The sequence below is a fragment of the Silurus aristotelis genome (assembly GCF_946808225.1).
Source record: "Silurus aristotelis genome assembly, chromosome: 5".
In the NCBI taxonomy this organism is placed as follows: Eukaryota; Metazoa; Chordata; class Actinopteri; order Siluriformes; family Siluridae; genus Silurus; species Silurus aristotelis.
This window is the reverse complement of record NC_139578.1, coordinates 11808952-11828762: the sequence shown is the minus strand read 5'-3', so window position 1 is coordinate 11828762 and position 19811 is coordinate 11808952. Positions and strand designations below refer to the sequence as shown.

General features: G+C 36.1%; 2 protein-coding genes across 2 annotated transcripts; both read left to right on the top strand.

Moving 5' to 3' along the window:
• The first annotated feature begins 448 nt into the window (after window positions 1-448).
• On the top strand, window positions 449-8703 carry LOC310726523 (galactose-specific lectin nattectin-like). Its single transcript, XM_083542229.1, has 10 exons — window positions 449-570; window positions 1123-1149; window positions 1333-1362; window positions 2229-2314; window positions 2387-2521; window positions 2603-2714; window positions 3417-3467; window positions 7945-7974; window positions 8088-8155; window positions 8477-8703. The coding sequence occupies exons 1-10, from the start codon at window positions 495-497 to the stop codon at window positions 8555-8557; spliced, it is 696 nt and encodes a 231-aa protein (XP_083398355.1). The 5' UTR covers window positions 449-494; the 3' UTR covers window positions 8558-8703.
• Window positions 8704-12191: 3488 nt separating this feature from the next.
• Window positions 12192-19211, top strand: LOC310726633 (galactose-specific lectin nattectin-like; the record flags this gene model as incomplete). The annotated part of the gene is made up of 8 exons (XM_083542379.1): window positions 12192-12294; window positions 12743-12828; window positions 12916-13050; window positions 13149-13257; window positions 14107-14157; window positions 18373-18402; window positions 18504-18571; window positions 19023-19211. 8 exons carry the CDS (start codon window positions 12192-12194, stop codon window positions 19101-19103), a joined length of 663 nt encoding a protein of 220 aa, XP_083398505.1. The 3' UTR covers window positions 19104-19211.
• Window positions 19212-19811: the final 600 nt, after the last annotated feature.

The following is a 19811-nucleotide window of genomic DNA, read 5'->3' as shown; positions in this document are numbered from 1 at the left end:
CATATCATCTGCTGGTGTTGGTCCACTGTTTTATCAAGTCCAAGGTCAGCACAGACATCTACCAGAAAGTTTTAAAGCACTTCATCCTTCCCTCTGCTGACCAGCTTTATGGAGATGTTTATTTCATTTTCTAGCAGGATTTGGCACATGCCCCCACTGCTAAAACCAAAAGTTGGTTAAACCACCATGATGTTGATGTGCTTGACTGGCTAGCAAAATCACCAGACCTAAACCCTATAGAGCATCTGTATTGTCAAGAGGAAAATGAGAAACAAGAGACCAAAAAATGCAAATGAGCTGAAGGCCACTGTCAAAGAAACCTGGGCTTTCATGTAAAATTACATGTCAATTTAAAAGAAATGTAATCACATCCTATGCAAATTGAATATGGAAAGTAATGCTTATAAAGTGCTGGGTGAGATTCAGGATCACTACACACTAGGAGCACACTCTTTATGACAACACTATACATGCATGGTTAAACTTTCTTCAAAATGCAGAAAAAGAAGGACAGGAAAAACATAAGCAAGCAAAAATTAATTGTGTGTCCATTTACATATCAGTGGACAGGTAAGTGTACATCTCTTTATTTAATCTGAAATGTGATTTTAAATGTGAGAAAAAGCATTGTATATGCTACTGTATTTTGTATATCATTAAACTGTGTTTAAATTACAAATCACTAACTAATTTGGATGAAGAACATGTCTGGCTTATTTATCTTAAGTGCACTAAATGTCATACTATTGCTAGGTAAGTGGTAATTAAACAGTTAAGACTCTACAACAGTCAGGAGTTTAAGCCCCAGCACTGCCAAGCTGCCACTGTTGGGCTCCTGAGCAAGGCCCTAACCCCCTCTGCTCCAGGGGTACTGTATCATGTCTGACCCTGCTCTGACCGCAGCTTCCTGTTAAGTTGGGTTTCACGAGGAAAAAATTTCACTGAGCTAGAATGTATATGTGAAAAATAAAAGCATCATCATGCTTCTTCAACCTTCTTTTGGAAAACACTTGGATTTTCTCTTGGACTTGCCCAGGCTACAACTGAGATAGCTCCAACTCTGTCTGTGTTATCATTTAAGTCCTGGTTGCTTCTATCTCTAATGCCTTCTTCACTTTTCAGTAATGCTGTTCATTTTGCTAATTTCAGGTCAGTAACTTTGACTTTCTTGCTTATTTTATAAAAAAAATCTCTAGTCAACTGACCAGTATCATGTTATGTTATTTATGATGGTGTCTTCGTATTACATGTATGAGTGTATGAAAAAAGATGCATACAGAAATAGTGTTACATAGTTAAAATCTTGCAAACCTAATGTTTAAATTTTTTAAGGTTTCTCTACACTTTCCGTCGCACAAAGTGGTGAGCCGAATTTTTATTATTTAAAAAAATGTTCATTTTTCGCTGAACACCTCACACAGTCCTGTAGAAAATAGGAATCAGTTTTGTAAATGAAAAAAATAATACAAAATAACTGGATGTCAAAGCATAGAACAACAATACTAACAAGTTCAATAAGGGTAGCTCAAGTTAGTTAAAGATGAACCTAGTGCTTATTCTGATTGTGATGTTTAAAAATGTATATCAATACTTACCAATCACATAAAAAAATTTAATGACATTTGATTTATATAACACATGTAACTGTAGCCTTAACTTCTAGTAAAGCGTATTACTTACAGTCCAAACCCATTCTTATGGTTTCATAGAATCCTTTATAAATTGCTTCAGATATAATCTGTTTATAAACAACTTTAATTGCAAAGAAAGTGTTTCAAACCATTTACTCCCATGTCATAAGATTGAGTATGCCATTAGGGATACAGTTTGCACTGTGTATTGATTCGTTAATTGTACACAACAGATTAATTCACATGGAGGATAAACTCATTAAAAATCTTTGTTTGCAGGTTGCTTACAATAGCTTTGTACCAGATGTATTTTTAAGGTTACATTCTATTGCTTGAATTTATATGTGTGTTCATGAATATATGTGTGCCTCCTCATGGGTGTCTGCAGCAAACATTAATAAACAACTGTGAACAGATTTCTAAGTGTTCCCATCACCTGACCTTACTCATCTGTTAAGCATACTTTGTATAAGAAAAAAAAAACATTTCCAGAACTAGCTAACCATTCTTAAATAGATACTTATACATACAATCTGCTTCTATAATCCACTGCTCCATATTATCAAAGGTTTTGATTTATGTGGTACATCTTTTAAGATCTAAGATGCCAACATAACTGGTCACAGTTCAAATCACGATGCTTCAGGATCTTTACAACAAGCAGCAACTGGATGGGTGCAGAGGTAATCTCTTTTTATGAATGTGAATTGCTTCAGAAAAAAAAAAATTATACTAATTATTGTGACTCCTTTCAGCAAAATTGTGTGAATATGAACGGTCATCTTGCATCTTTGCACAGCAACGAAGAGTACACTTTCGTCCAGGATTTAGTTGTAAGTGCAACAGGTTCCAATGCCAGAACTTGGTTGGGTGCCACCGATGTATCACAGGTTTGTGAACCAAACACATTTAATATTTTAGAATACACTGAATTACATTATATTAAACTTTTTATACTTCATATTTACTAGGAAAAAGTTTGGGTGTGGACTGATGGATCAGCATTTGATTACCACAACTGGTCTGCTGGACAACCTGATGATTTTTTGCATTTAGAGCATTGCTTGGAGATGAATTTTCCAGGTGTCTGCTTTAAAATTTATAGTACATGCAGAAAAACTAAAACATGGATGACAACAGTATCGCAACTTAGAACTTCTTCCGTTTATTACCTGTCTGTCAGTATGAAGCACACTATTTGTCTCAGAATGAACTCACCTGTAAATAGATTTAATACATAATCAGAATACTTTATCAATCCCATAGGGAAATTGTCACCATATGTTGAGCAAAAATGCAATAAAATAAACATGAGTTGAAAGGTGCAAATCAAAATTGTAATATTCTAGGTAATATTTAGTGTTAGTGATATGTTGCAGAGATTAAATTTTAAGCACACGCAACAGTGAACAATGTCAATAAAACACTGTCTATTACATGAAACTTTAATGCCACACCTTAACAAATGGTGATTTGGTTGAAACTGATTAAATATCTTCCGGAAACTAGCACATGCTTTTATCTTCACACAGAAATTCTGTCAGATCTGTTTTCACCTCCACTTTAGGCCACTTCTCTGGAATCAGAGAATCCAAAGCCACTCAATAATACTGTTTCCAAGACTGTTAAATAGTTTCTGATGTTAGAAACTTTTGTTCACAAACCAAAGTCATGACATATTTGCTGGAAATTAAAGACATTTTAATAAGTGAATATAGTAAAGCTACTGATATTTTTTTTACACTTCAATACCATATAAAGTTTTTTATATTTCTCTTTTTTTAGTTCTTTGGAATGATGCACCCTGCTCTGAAAAATTCCCATCAGCTTGTGCTAGTGAGTATTTCCCTATTTTATCTTCACTGTGTCTAATCTACGATGGCCGAGAAGTGCAAAACACATTAACAAATCAGAAAACAAATTAACAAATTAGAAAACATTAACAAATCCAAAAAACTAAATAACAAATGCAAAAGCAAAATAACAAATCCAAAAACACATTAACAAATCCGAAAACACAACAACAATTCAGACAAAACGCAAAAGATAGGTATAACTTTAGTACAATTTTGGTGAACTATGGCTTGTTGTTACTGAATTTGCAGAAGGTTTTGGTTGGCACACACACGTCTACACAAAAACTGATGTAAGATGTCACAGTGTCAGTCAGTTCAACCAGGCTGTCAGTTCCAACTTCAATACACTCCAATTAGTGCAGTCAAAGCAGTCTTTAGTTCTTCTCTAGTGTAAGTTATCAGGGTAGGATAACCAAACACAAAAACAATAAACAAAAAGAAAGAAAGTACTAGAGAGTGTCGTGCCGAGGCTGCCATCTGCGGCGCCATCTCGACAAAGAATCAATAATAAGCACTATCTAACCTTTACAAATCTACTGACATTTTTATCCTGACAATATATGTGGTTGCAAACCCTTTGCAGTCAATGTCTGTCTGGGACAAAGTCTGAAACAGATACACTACCAATGGTTTTCTTTTCTGTGATTAGCTGGTGTCTGTCTGTAATGTCAGCTGTGAATCTGATAGACACCATAAACACTTAAATTAATCAAGCTGCTTTTGTCAGAAGTTACATAATCAATACTCTAAATAGAAGAAACATTTTTCAAACAACACTAATATACACCCATGCCATAAAACAGTAGTAGCTTTGAATAAGGAACAGTTGCTTCTTCTCCAAAGTTTGTTTTCTGTTATACAGTGTCTCATTTGTGATTTCAGAATAGTACAGGTTTTATTAGATTGTTAAATATTTTATCATAAACTTTAATTTGGACTTCCTGGACACCTGTATTTATTGTAGTTAAATTAGTCCAGATTGTTGACTTTAACATTGATACACCTATTTCCTAAAAGTTGTTCTTCATCTAGTCAACTGTTGTGAAGAGGTTTTCTTTACAAGGGAGGTGTCAGGGTTCCACCTGCAACGCCCCCCTTCGGTGGCTGCCATGCTGCAGCTATCTCTGCCGCTCCCAGGTTTGATCACAAACACCTGGTCCTCGTTACGGACCAACCTTTATAAACGCCAGTTCCAGAGTCACCTTAGAGGTTTACGTGTCCGCTATCACGGCTTATTGTACCCCGCCCGCGGGGCAATCACTAGGGAAACACCCTCTCTTGACACGTTTACTGTGCGGCACCCGGAGGTTGAGGCCCGGGATACGATCCAGAGTGCCTGTGTGAGATTTGGCCGTCGTGTTAGCAGCTCTATTGGAGCCCCCCATTCTAGCATTTGGCTGAGGTGGCCCTTAGGTACCTGTCCGTTAAGACCGCCTTCCTTTTGGTGATATCCTCTCTTAAAAGGATCGGGGACCTTTAGGCCCTGTCTGTTGCCCCGTCTCTGCTGGAGTTTACCCCTGGCATGGCCAGTGCGTTCTCCTACCCTGGAGTTGGGTATGTACCTAAGATCCCTACGGCTCCCTCACGACCTGTCGTGTTGCAGGCATACTGCACTCCTCCCTTCCAAGCTCTAGACCTGGAGAAGCAGAATCGACTGTGTCCAGTGTGGGCACTGAATACGTATCTACAGGATGAGTCCTTGGAGGAAGTCGGAGCCAATAAGCAGACTCTCAGCAGATGGATAGTGAATGTGATTTTATCTGTTTATGAGTCCTCTGGTCTTCCCACTCCTTTCGGAGTCAAGGCTCATTTGACCCCGAGTATGGCGGCCTCTACGGGGTGGTCCACGGGTTGGTCCACCCCTTTGACCTTACTCAGGTTTTACAACCTCAACATCAGAGCCACTCCCAGCTTCTCTGTCCTGCACGCTGGTGGTGCCCAGACACACTAGACAGGGACTGGTCAGTATGGTGTGATGATATGCTCGTTCCCAGAGCATTTTGATGGAGCTCGAGTTCCTGAAAGGGAACGTCTCTAGATTACGTATGTAATCCTAGTTTCCTGTCTCAAGCCATACTCCCTGCATCCCTGAAAGCGCTTACCTTCTATTTCCTCAGAAGCTAATGTCGCAGCCATCGCTCAGCCGTTTTGTAGCTTCCTGGTGTACACCATGTCGCACGCCGATGATTTCACTACTTGCCTATTGGGCGAATTTTACACGTGATTAAGAGCGTGGTCAACGCGGGGTGTTCCCAAAGCGTTTTGACGCAGCGTCAAGTTTCCTCAGGGAACTAGGGTTACATACGTAACCTAGAGAGGGTGTGTTTGGGGTCATTGCCCTGTTTGAAAACAAATTATAGTCTTAATAAGTGAAAGCCAAATGGGATGGCATGTCACTGCAAAATGCTAGCCATTGTAAGGTACCACCCAATGGCCCAAAGATGGAATTCACTAGTGTGAGTAAAGGTATACTGCGTGTTAGTCTTTCTTGTGCTGCTGTAAATGATTACTAAAATGTACTACAGTTAGTTTCATGAATCCACTTTTGACTAACCTGACTACAACTTATAATAAAATTAACCTTTAATTATAAATATATAAATATATATATAAATATATAAATATATAAATGTAACCTTAAATTTATATAATTAAAGCTGATCACCTTATTGGTTGTGTTTTGTATTTAATTTGACTTTAACAGATTATTGTAAGCATTCTATCTTTTCAATTAATCATTAATTATAAACCCAGAGTCACTTAGAGTCTTGTGCTTGGACTACACAAACTCGCCAGTCTGAATCTTAGTCAGAAAATATCATTGTAAACTAATATTTTTTAAGTATGCCGCTCACAGCTTGATTATGCATAAAGAATAGCTGATTTAGCCACTTTGTTATAACTTGTTAAGTCATTTATAGTCAGAAATCAGCAGGTCTTCGACATTGTGCTCTTTATGTACATAACTGGTCATCGATTTGCAGTAATACCAGACTACATAATCTACTAGATATTAATTATTTCAGGAAATGTAATTGTTAATCAAGAATTATAAACTTATTTGCCAGGCATAAATTAATAAACAAATTTTTTATTTAAAACAAATAACAGAAGTAAGAAAAGGTTACACAACATGATCAGCATACAAACAAAGTTTAACAATGCAGTTCACAAAAGAATTGTTAAAAATTCATCGTACCTGGCAATAGACCAGGTACTGTGTGGGAAGTTCTGACTACAGATGCTTCCCAGAAGGTTTCACCAAATTTCCTTAAATACCGAAACCACCATAAGTACTTGTAAATTCAAATAAATAAAAGCTTTGCAAACCACTTTAATTAGACAGGAGGTGAACTAAAAACCAATTAGCACCGAGGGTGAAAACAAACACCTGATAAAGATCTTATCCAGAAAAAAACAACAGTAAGACAGAATTTCTGAGCAACACCCTCAGCAAGGATCCAAAGCTTGGAAAAAGGTTTGCTGATGCTAAATGATTGGTCAAAAAGTTGTTTGAATAAAACAGCAAAGGCTGAGTAGTTGAAGCAGCAGGTGCTCTTAGACTCCCAGGTGAGTGAGGAAACCATAACAGGCAATGGGATCTTCTGAGAAGTAGGAATCGGAATTGGAGCCTGAGGTGGTGCAGGTGCAAGGGCAGGCAGAAGCCAGTTACTGAATGCTGGATGTTCCCAGCTTGGCTCAGGGAGGTCCATTGAATTGACAAGTAGTGCCTTGTATTGCTCCTTTCTTTCCTGGTGAATAAGTTACCTGGACTTAAGTATCTCTACTGAGTTCACAGCTGGCTGGTCTGTTCTGTCAGGGCTCAAAAACGGTGGTCAAGAGGCAGGACCTCGAGCACTATCACAGAGAGGTGTGTGAAACCAGATGCTGAAACACAAAGAAACAAAACAAAAGCAGGACAACATAAACTTATATCTTAAACAATGTCTCTCTAGAAAGTTGTAAAAAACGTAGGAAAATGCAAAGCAAAAACAAAAACTTAATCGGGGGAAAAGACAGGAGAGGTTTAAAAAACGAACACGCAATGGGCAAGCGCAAAAGCAGAACCTAAATACACCCAGACTAACAAGACTCAGGTGGTAAGAACGGGAGCTAATGAGGGACTCATAAGCAAATTGGTGACTTCTCGCAAAGAAAAACAGGAAACACAAGGTGCGAGAGAGAGAGAGAGAGAGAGAGAGAGAGAGAAAGAGAGAGAGAGAGAGAGAGAGAGAGAGAGAGAGAGAGAACCATAGCCAGAAAGCCCCTAGATCCTGACACCGAGAGAGCATGCATGTATGCTAATGGCCAAGAAGCAGCTTGAGTCTCGTAGCTAGTATGGGTTGGGATGTCTGGGTTTATGTTGTCAGGTGATAAACAGGCACAGTATGTTCAACAGACCTAATGAACAATTAAAATACAAAAAATTAATTTATGTACCTTTTTCTGTCTTGCAGCAGCAGCCATGCCTGCTAAAATCATATCAGGTACTGTTTTAAGAAACTGGTGCAATGATAAGATAATCATCAAATCTTTTCTAAATATTTAATTTTCTTTTATTAGTTAGAATTTATTAAGTGCATAGTTTAATGTTTTTCAGTTATTAGAATCAACATAAATTCTACAAAAGACTCAATGGAATCTGACATGGAAGAACTTGTTAAAAAGGTAAGATATAATTATTCAATTAAAATTGGAGTCCTATACTTTTTTTAAACACATTAATACAAGTGATGTTTGCATATCTTGCAACCAACACAACATACATTATACAACCTCTTCGATAACAAACATTATTTGTCCTGAACTGAGACATATTTATATTTATATTTGAGGCAAAAAACTAGCAACACTTATTATGCTTTAAGATCAAATTGCCTTGCAGGCTTGAAATGGAAATATGTTATGTTATTTACAGAAAAAGAGTAAATATATTACACAGAGTAAATATATTACACTGTTATGACACAATGTCTTTTGTCCACACAGTTAAAACAGAAGCTGATGGACAGTGGAATGCCAAGCAATGCTACACTTCAATTAAAAAGGATATATAAGAAAACCACATAGCCAATTTTTAAAATTGTAAACATTACAAAACATTAGTATTTTTTTATGTTTAGATAGATAGATAGATAGATAGATAGATAGATAGATAGATAGATAGATAGATAGATAGATAGATAGATAGATAGATAGATAGATAGATAGATAGATAGATAGATATGGAGTATGGGGAAATCAATTTACAAAGATGAATACTGATATACAGTGAAGAGGAGTGTAGCCGGTAACGCTATCAATATGTTAGGATACACGGTTATGGACCAGATCGCGAGGGCAAGGAATAGAGAATGCACATTAATAATAATTAATAATAAAGAATTAATCCTCACTGAAGGCCCAGATGCACGGCCTGCCACTGAAATATATATATATATATATATATATATATATATATATATATATATATATATATATATATATATATATATCATGAGCTAGATGCTAATAGAAAAACCACGGTAAGCTGTGTTACAGTATTAGAGTAAGCGTGTGCTTAAATGTTTAAAGGTTACAGCAGTCAGAAATTTGTAGGAAGTGTACAGGCTCTTGCTTTGAATTACTTCTGCATCTCTGGCCACAGGACATCACTAATCTTTCACACGGCTCTAGTGTGATCTTTGTCCACTCTTCTTCTATTCTTTTCCACGTTCAGTGACTCTTGTGGGTTTCTTATCCTTTATAACTTTGTCACCAAGGATTTCCAAAGATTTGTAATCGTTTATGGATCAAGACTCTGGATTGGTCATTTCATTATTTTAATGTTTCAGCTTCAGGGAACTGCTTTACCGATTTTGCTGTGTGACAGGGGGCATTGTCCTGCATGAAAATGGCTGGCTGGTAGGGCGATTACATTCACTGTGCCATGTATCTGTATGAGAGTCCCAACTTATGCTGTAGAAAACAGCTCCCAAACCATGATACTTCCTTCTCCATTCACTGATTCGATTACACACTTTGTGTTGAGTCTTTCCCCAGTTTAAGGATGAACATCAGACTTAAAATATAAACTTTCCTATCAGACCCAAATAATATAAACTTGCTTTCAACACTAAAGTAAATTTGGACTTGTTCTTCTCTGTCCACACAACATGCTCCTCAGAAAATGTTAGCCCAACCTTTTAATTCCTTCTACTTGGTCGAAAATGTTGGTCCAAAATTTACCCCCTTATATAGTGTGAAAAACAGACAATTCACTGTGTGGCCTGTGAACAAATGCATAAACAAATGTGTGCAAATGCACGATATACTAAACAAATAGAAAAAAGGTTTTGTTAGACTTTAGACTGCAAACAAATGTTTCAATGTTACCCTGACAGACACAGTGCTTGTTTTATGTCACAAGGAATGTTTTGTCCACCTGGATCAGATGTAATTGTTGTCAATCTTTAATCAGATAAAATTTATTTGGACTTAATTTGATAAACCTAAACAATTTCTTTTTTTTTCCTTTTACTACAATGTTACAGTATGTAGTAATGTTAATTCATACTGCACACCAGTCTTAGTACATGCTGACGTGGTGAACCCAAACACCTTTAACATAGGTGTGCTTGATTTGCTTCTTTGTCACTGTATAGGATATCTAGGGTGTTTCTATTTTTATATTATTAAAATATAATAATTATAAATATAATAATTATAAATATTATATTATAGTTTTTATAGAGTTTGGAAAACATTGCTAAAGAATTTGATTTTATTTTGGCTTTATCACTTTGGCCTGGTCAAATTAATAAATATAAATCAGGTTTAATATGTAACTGTTTTAGATCATTGGTTTTCTGCTCCCATGTTAATATTTTGTTAATAAGTTATTATAAATAAGTTTTTATTTTTGTGCTGTCATTTTTATTATATCTATTATTTATTTTTCTTTTATTTTGTTGTATGTAGGCTCATTGAAACTATGATTTCTTTCAATGTATTTTAAATGTTGAATTAAGATCTTTCAATAGGAATCCTTAAGGTGAGGAGTAATGCTTGGTTACGTTTTTATTTTAAAGAAATGTAACACTTTTCCTATGCAAATTGGAGAAGCAGGGACATGGAAAGTAGTTCTTATAAGATGCTGCCTTAAAGCACCTCTCAGAACACTTCACAACACCCTTCACGCTGATTTAAGATTTTAAAGAATGTAAAAACCAAAGGGCTTGCAAAACATAACATATAATAGTCCAAATTTGGTCCTACAAACAGGTAAGTGTACATCACTTTATTTCATCTAAAATGTAAATAAAAATGAGGAAAATGTATTCACTTTATATGCTATTGTAGTTCTTGATCTTAATGTGTCTTTAATTAACTAATTTTTACACATCTGAAAATCGTCAAATCTACTTTTAAAGATACATATTGAAATTTTTTCTTGCACAGAAATAATAAAAAAAATTATCTGAGCCATCTTTTTTCTATAATGCCTTTTTTTGCCATGTCACTGACTTTTGCTGGATAGCCTGCCGTGTCACTGTTGTAGAATATTCTTTTAAATAATTGATTTAATTGTATTTAGCAGGATGTTTAAGATATTTATAAAAGTCGTGATTTGTACTTTTACAGAACCTTGTTTCATTTTCACTTTGGAAGCTTGTTAGTCTTCATTATTCTGTTTGCTACATATGTTTTTTAACAGAAAACTTGTGTCTATATATACAGAAATGCCCACAGACCAGCCCTATTAAATATTTGATGTCTGAAATGTATATGTTTTTTGGTAAATAGTTTTACAAAGTATATTAAATTTCACCATGGGTTGTTTTTGTATTACAATCTGATAAATAAACACAAATAAGAATATTTTATTTTTAGGTTAAGGAACTTTAAGCAAGGGTTGACTACTTATGTGAGCCTCTAGTGTCTCTCTGGATATGACTTCAGTAATGCTGTTCATTCTGCTCATTTCAGGTCAGTAAATTCGACATTCACATTACTGTATCACAAACATCTCTTGTCAGCTGACCTGGTGTCTTCTTTAAAAACTTCATGTATGAGTGCATGACAAAGATGCATGCAAACCTAACACTAACCCCACATTTTTTTTTTTCAGGGTTGACTACACTTTCCTTTGGACAAAGTGGTGAGCTGAATTTTAATTAGTCAAAATAATTCAAAGTAATTGGAAGTATCTATGCTTAAACATTTGAAGCATAGAGCAAAAGTACTAACACTTCACCTGACCAGAAATATGTCACCAAGATGAAAGGGGTTAACTAAAAAAGTTTATTCTGATTTTGCTGTTTAAATATTTACTAATAAAATACTTTTTTGCCTTTATATAATTACTTAACCAGTCAAGGCAATAAGTTCAATTTTATTACATTTTATTTTTATTGCAAATACTATGTATAACAATGTACACTGTGACAAGGCAGGTTTACAGAAATATCCAAACTTCACATATATATTTAACATTTTTCCTTGGAGTATTTATTACCTTGGAGCATCTGTGACATAATGATTTATCACCTACAACAGTTTTATGTTAATATGGGTTTTGTCACTACCTACAGAGACTTTAACATATAAATTACAGTGTAATTTATCACACTTACTTAAAAAAAAAACAATACAATTTAAACTACCTGTCTGAATGTGTTGGTCCACACTGACCAACATCAAAACAGCTTAGAACCAGTGAGGTATGGATTCCACAGGATCTCTGAAGGTGAGCCGTGGTATCTGGCTCAAAGACATCCCACAGATTCTCAATCAGATTAAGATCTGTGGAACACCATTTTGCCAGAGTTACTCAAAACATTCCTGAACAGCATTTAGACCTTGTGTCAGCATACACAATGCCTCTGAAAAAAGACACTCCCTTTAGAGAATACCAATCACTGCAACTATGTTTGGGTAAGTGGTACATGTCAAAAAACATGTATATGAATGCCAGGATCCACGGTTCCCAGAAGAACATTACCCAGAACCTCATAAGACATTGCCCTTTGTCAAAACCTCTCCTTACACGTGCCCATATTTTTCCTATTCAAACTTATATTTGTCTGCATCAAACATACTAATAAATACATCTGAACAGATTTCCAAGTGTGCTTATTTGTTAAGTACACTTTGTATATATAAAAAAACCATTTCCAAATCTAGCCAAACCTTCTGACATAAGCACTTATACAAGTAATCCACTGCTCCACATTATCATAGTTTTGATATTTGTTTTGTGTTACATTTTTTTAGATCTAAGATGCCAACGTAACTGGTCACAGTTTGGATCACGCTGCTTCAGGATCTTTACAACAGAAACAATCTGGAATGATGCAGAAGTAATCTCATCTAATGAATATGAAATTAAATCAGACACACAAATAAATAAATAAATAAAATGTATTAAACATTGTGATTTCTTTCAGCAAAACTGTGTGAACATAGGAGGGCATCTTGCATCTGTGCACGACAAAGAAGAGTACGCTTTCATTCAGGGTTTAATCCTAAAGATAACTCTATCAAATAAACTCACATGGATAGGTGCAAATAAAACAGATACGGTTTGTGACACAAACATATCATTGCATTGTATATTTTTGTATTTTATTGAATACATTGCATTACCTTAATCTAAACAATTTCTTCAATTTTCTTCCAGTCAGCCATTTGGTTTTGGTCAGATGGGTCAACATTTGATTACACCTTCTGGTCTCCAGGACAGCCTGATAATATAATGGTTGAGAACTGTTTGCAGATGAATTATGGAGGTTTTTTGCTTTAATAAATATTATTAATAGAAATTCGAATACGCATCTCAAATAAGAACTTTTCCAGTTTTTTTACTTACTTGTCATTTGTTCTTCAGTGCATCATGATTTCACCTGTACATGAATACAAAATATTTATATCATATGTTGAGCAGGAATGCAATACTTTGCACAAATGCTTGCTTTACTTACCTTATTCTAAACATGCAAATCAGTGCTGTAATATTCTTGGTGCTATATGGGGTTAGTGGTATGTTGAAATGAAAAGACTGTCAATCTGTGCACACGGAACAGTGTACATTATGTATAAACTAGCAAATGTTCATGAAAATGTCATACTACATCAAATGAAATGGTGACATGGAAACTTGCACTTCTTTTTACAACTTTATGTCAAATAAGATAGTGAAAAATTTTTTTTGGTAATTTATTTGACTGGTAATTCTGCACTAGTAATCATCCCATATGTAAATACATTAAAGCTACTAAATGTTACCATTTCAAAAGGTTCAGTTAAAAAGTATCTGACACTAAAAACTCTTGTCTGCTTGATAATACCAACAACCAAAGTCAAGTGATATGTCACTTGTTCAAAAATTACAAGACAAAATAAAGTCTCTGAATTGATTATTAGTCTAAGTGTAAGTATAACTGAATAGAAAATATGGTTATTGTGCAGGTAAAATAAAAAATAAAAATAGAATCAAATTCATTTAGACCTTTAATGTAAATCAAACTAATAAAATCTTTGAATGAATAAATATTTTTTAAAAAAAAAGGTTTTTGTCATTTGGAAAAATATCTATATACTTCTATATCATGTAAAGTTGTTATTTTTCCTTTCTTTAGGTTGTTGGAATAATGCACCCTGCTCATACCTGTACTCATCAATCTGTGCTAGTGAGTATACCCCTCTCCTACCCATCATTTGCCTATGTCTAATAAACACAACTTTAACAGTAATAGTAATTACATCTTTAGAATATAAATATTTGATTATTGTTATTTGAGCTTTATACCAAAGAATATTGCAGATGAAATAAATTAATGAATGATTTCACAAAAGAGCCACACCTTTTCCTTTTTTAAGGGATGAAGTATTTTTATTACTTGGTAGCCAATCCCCTGCAGTCAATGAAATCTGGAACTCAAAGACATTACCATGTGGTTCCCTTCACAGTGAAAGATTTTCATCACCAGGGAAAGAATTTTACTAAACTTTTCTGAGCTCAGCAGTGCATTCTTTCTTTTTATGAATCCAAATTGTTCATTTAGTCACACCTAATATTTTAGCTGTATCTCTGGGAGGCTTTGCTTCAGCTTAATGGAGAATTGCATCATTTTGCCAAAATAAAATTCTTTATACTTTTACTATGTCAAAAGTAGCATAACTACACAATTCACACAATATTCTAAAATTAGCTGAAAGTCTGCTCTTTAAACATTTATTCTTTAAAATAAATCCTAATACACTGTAACCTAATATATTAATAAACTGCTTAAACATTAATCATTTTGTTAATTTTTTAACATTTATTTAAGAGACAAATTAATTGATTTGGCAAAGTGTAACTAAAGTCGAACTGTAGAGACATCTCAAGATAATCAAAGCAAGTAGGATGCACCTAAGCTTCTTCTTCTTCTTTCGGCTGCTCCCATTAGGGGTTGCCACAGCGGATCATCTGTCTCCATACCACCCTGTCCTCTACATCTGCCTCTTTTACACCAACTACCTGCATGTCTTCCCTCACCACATCCATAAACCTCCTCCTTGGCCTTCTTCTTTTCCTCCTACCTGATGGCTCCATCCTCAGAATTCTTCTACCAATATAATTCATGTCCCTCCTCTGCACATGTCCAAACCATATCAATCTCGCCTCCCTCACCTTGTCACCAAAACATCCTACATGCGCTGTCCCTCTAATAAACTCATTTCTAATCTTATCCATCCTCGTCACTCCCAACGAAAACCTCAACATCTTCAGCTCTGCTACCTCTAGCTCCACCTCCTTTTTTTTACTCAATGCCACTGTCTCTAATCCATACAACATCGCAGGTCTCACCACAGAACTATAAACTTTCCTTTTCATTTTTGCAGATACCCTACTATCACAAATTACTCCTGTCACTCTTCTCCACCCCCTTCTCTATACTTCTCCATCAACATTCTTAAAGCAAATAAGGCATCTGTGGTGCTCTTCCTCGGCATGAAACCATACTGTTGCTCACAGATGGTCACCTCTTCTCTTAGCCTGGCTTCCACTACTCTTTCCCATAACTTCATGGTGTGACTGATCAACTTAATTCCCCTGTAGTTACTGCAAGACTGCACATCTCCTTTATGCTTAAAGATCGGTACCAGTACACTTCTTTTCCATTCCTCAGGCATCTTCTCACCTTCCAAAATCCTGTTAAACAATCTGGTCAAAAACTCCACTGCCATCTCTCCTAAACATCTCCACGCTTCTACCGGTATGTCATCTGGTCCAACCGACTTTCCACTCTTCATCCTCTTAATCGCTGCTCTCACTTCCTCCTTACTAATCCTATCCACTTCCTGCTTCACCAACTCCACATCATCCAATCTTCTCTCTCTCTGATTTTCCTCATTCATCAGCTGCTCAAAATACTCCCTCCACCTTCTTAACACACTCTCCTCACTAGTCAACACATTTCCCTCTCCATCCTTTACTGCTCTAACTTGCAGTACATCCTTCCCAGCTCGGTCCCTCTGCCTGGCCAATCGGTAAAAATCTTTTTCTTCTTCCTTAGTGTCCAACCTCTCATACAGCTCCTTATATGCCTTTTCCTTGGCTTTCGCCACATCCCTCTTAACCTGCTGCCGCATCTCCTTGTACTCCTGCCTACTTTTTTCATCACTCTGTCTATCCCACTTCTGTTTTGCCAACCTCTTTCTGCTTATGCTCTCCTGCACTTACTCATTCCACCACCACGTCTCCTTGTCTTGCTTTCTATTTCCAGATGTTACACCAAGTACTTTTCTAGCTGCCTCGCTCATCACTCCTGCAGTAGTTGCCCAATCATCCAACACCTCCTTAACACCACTGAGCCTCTGTCTGACCTCTTCCCTGAACCTCACACTACACTCTTCCTCCTTCAGTTTCCACCATCTTATTCTTCTTTCAGTCCTCACTCTCCTCCTCTTCTTCTTCGCCTCCAAAACCATCCTACAGACCACCATCCGATGCTGTCTAGCTACACTGTCCCCTGCCAACACCTTACAGTCTCCAATCTCCTTTAGGTTGCATCTCCTGCATAGCACATAGGCCACCTGTGTGCACCTTCCTCCACTCTTATACGTCACCCTATGATCCTCCTTCTTCACCACTGCCATTTCCATTCTTTTAGCAAAATCCACCACCATCTGCCCTTCCTCATTCCTCTCCTTAAAACCATACCTACCCATCACCTCCTCATCACCTCTGTTCCCTTCACCTACATGCCCATTAAAGTCTGCCCCAATCACCAATCGTTCTTTCCTAGGTACACCATCTACCACTTCATTTAACTCACTCCAGAATGTTTCCTTCTCCTCCATCTCACAGCCAACTTGTGGAGCATAGGCACTGATGACATTTATCATCATCCCTTCAACTTCCACCTTCACGATCATCACCCTATCAGAAACTCTCTTCACCTCCACTACACTCTTAATGTACTTTTCCTTCAGGATCACCCCTACACCATTTCTTTTTCCATCCACACCATGATAAAACAGTTTAAATCCACCTCCAATGTTCCTGGCCTTACTCCCTTTACACTTGGACTCCTGAACACACAGCATATCTACTTTTCTCCTCTCCATCATATCAGCTACCTCTCTCCCTTTACCCGTCATAGTACCAACATTTGAAGTACCAACCCGAACCTCCACTCTCCTACACTGCTCCTTTCCCTGCTGTCTCTGTAGACGTCTTCCTCCTCTCCTTCTCCTCCTTCGGCCAACAGTATCCCAATTTCCACGTGCCTGGACATGTGCTGGTTTAAGCAGGGGAACCTTCCGTGCCATGCATGATTTCAAACCATGACGTCTTAGTGTATTACTAACAATAACCTTGGAAACGGTGGTCCCAGCTCTTTTCAGGTCATTGACCAGATCCTCCCGTGTAGTTCTGGGCTAATTTCTCACCTTCCTTAGGATCATTGAGACCCCACGAGGTGAGATCTTGCATGGAGCCCCAGTCCGAGGGAGATTGACAGTCATGTTTAGCTTCTTCCATTTTCTAATGATTGCTCCAACAGTGGACCTTTTTTCACCAAGCTGCTTGGCAATTTCCCCGTAGCCCTTTCCAGCCTTGTGGAGGTGTACAATTTTGTCTCTAGTGTCTTTGGACTGCTCTTTGGTCTTGGCCATGTTAGTAGTTGGATTCTTACTGATTGTATGGGGTGGATAGGTGTCTTTATGCAGCTAACGACCTCAAACAGGTGCATCTAATTTTAGTATAATAAATGTATTGGAGGTAGACATTTTAAAGGCAGACTAACAGGTCTTTAAGGGTCAGAATTCTAGCTGATAGACAGGTTATCAAATACTTATTTGCAGCTGTATCATACAAATAAATAGTTTAAAAATCATATATTGTGATTTCTGGATAATTTTTTTTTTTAGATTATGTCTCCCACAGTGGACATGCACCTACGATGACAATTTCAGACCCCTCCATGATTTCTAAGTGGGAGAACTTGCAAAATAGCAGGGTGTTCAAATATTAATTTTCCTCACTGTAACATGCAACTTTCTAGAATACAGACATACTATAAAAAGATACATACTAATTAGCAGTTGTAAGGTTACAGACTCATGCTGCAACAGCAGACAGAACTGAACTAAGTAAATACCACAGCTAAAGTCAGAAAAACACAAGCTAGTCAAAACTACAGAATCAAACCTTTAACAAAAGATTAAACTGAAAGTGTTAGTGTAGAATAGTACAGTTGAATGGTACAAGAGCATATTGGTATGTATTCTGAGGTCCAAGTAGAAGCTTGAGTCTCTCATCCAGTATGTTATTTTTTACCTGTTGTTGTCATTTTTGTTGTCCAGTGAAAAAGCAGACACAATATAAACTCTTTCTTTATCTTTGTGTCCCGCAGAAGCAGCCGTCCCAGCTATTATCAGATTAGGTATTGCTTTTGAGAAATTTATGCAAGATAAATAAACATTGAATTCATTTCTGAAATTTCAGGTTTCTTTATTAATTGTAATTATTTGTAATGGTTTTCAGTGATACTACTCAAAATAGTGTCAGATAATAAATTACTGCAATCTGACTCTGAAGAACTTATCCAAAAGGTAAGATATATAATTATTCAGAAATTTAAATTAAATTCAGTTTGGACTCATTTTTACCTATTGAATATGTGTGAATGTGCATATCAGTCATGTCATATCAGTACCAGTATAGATCATAAAAATGAAATGCCTTTTTTTAAAAACTATTTAATAACACAAATATTTTGCCACATTTACAAACTAAGCACATCATTATTATATATTTAAACAAACAATGGGACAAAATGGATTTGATATCATAATTTGATTATTATTTTATGGTTTTGTTCAGGTCTAATTTCAACAACCTGCACCTTTAAAAAGCGTTATATGTTATTATTTACAGATAATAGGCTAATATATATATATATATATATATATATATATATATATATATATATATATATATATATATATATATATATATATATATATATATATTGTCATAACACAATGTCTGTTGTCCAAACAGGTTAAACAGAGACTGATAGACAGTGGAATGCCAAGCAAATCTACACTTCGCTTGAAAAGATTGTATAAGAAACCAGGATGACCAATAACCAATTGTCAACATGCAATTAACATGTTTTTTAAATATATAAATATTTAAATAATTATGAAGTAGACACTAAAAAACAGATATATGGTTATGCGGCTAAATGTTTTTCGACACTTGACTCTGTAACTCTGTAAAAACTCCCATTTTAGGAGAGTGTACAAGAAGATTCTAAAACTCCAGAACCATGTCTTTATGGTTCTTGCGTTGTGCATATGGGCATTGTTATGCTGGAACACATTCAGGCTGTTTGAATGGCAATTGTAATGTTACAGCATACAGATTTTGGGTATGAAACACAGTTGTGATGGTCAGGTATGCAAAACCTTTAGCCATATAGTGTAAGTTGCTCTATATTGTAGAAGATATTGTAGTGTAATTGGCATCTTTCTCCATTCTGTGCATTAGTGCTATTTCAGTGTGTAGTTTGAACTAAGTACACCTACATTATCTCACAAAAGTGCACCCCTCACATTTTAGCAACTATTTTATTATATGTTCTCAAGGGACAATAATATAGAAATTAAACTTAGATATATTTTAGAGTAGTCAGTATGCAGCATGTATTGCAGTACATATTTATTGTCCTCTGAAAATAACTCAACATACAGGCGATATTGTCTAAACAGCTGGCAACTAATGTGAGTACTCAGTGAGTGCTGTATTTACTTTTGTGCTTTTGTGCCCAGCCCTTTTTTGTCTCAT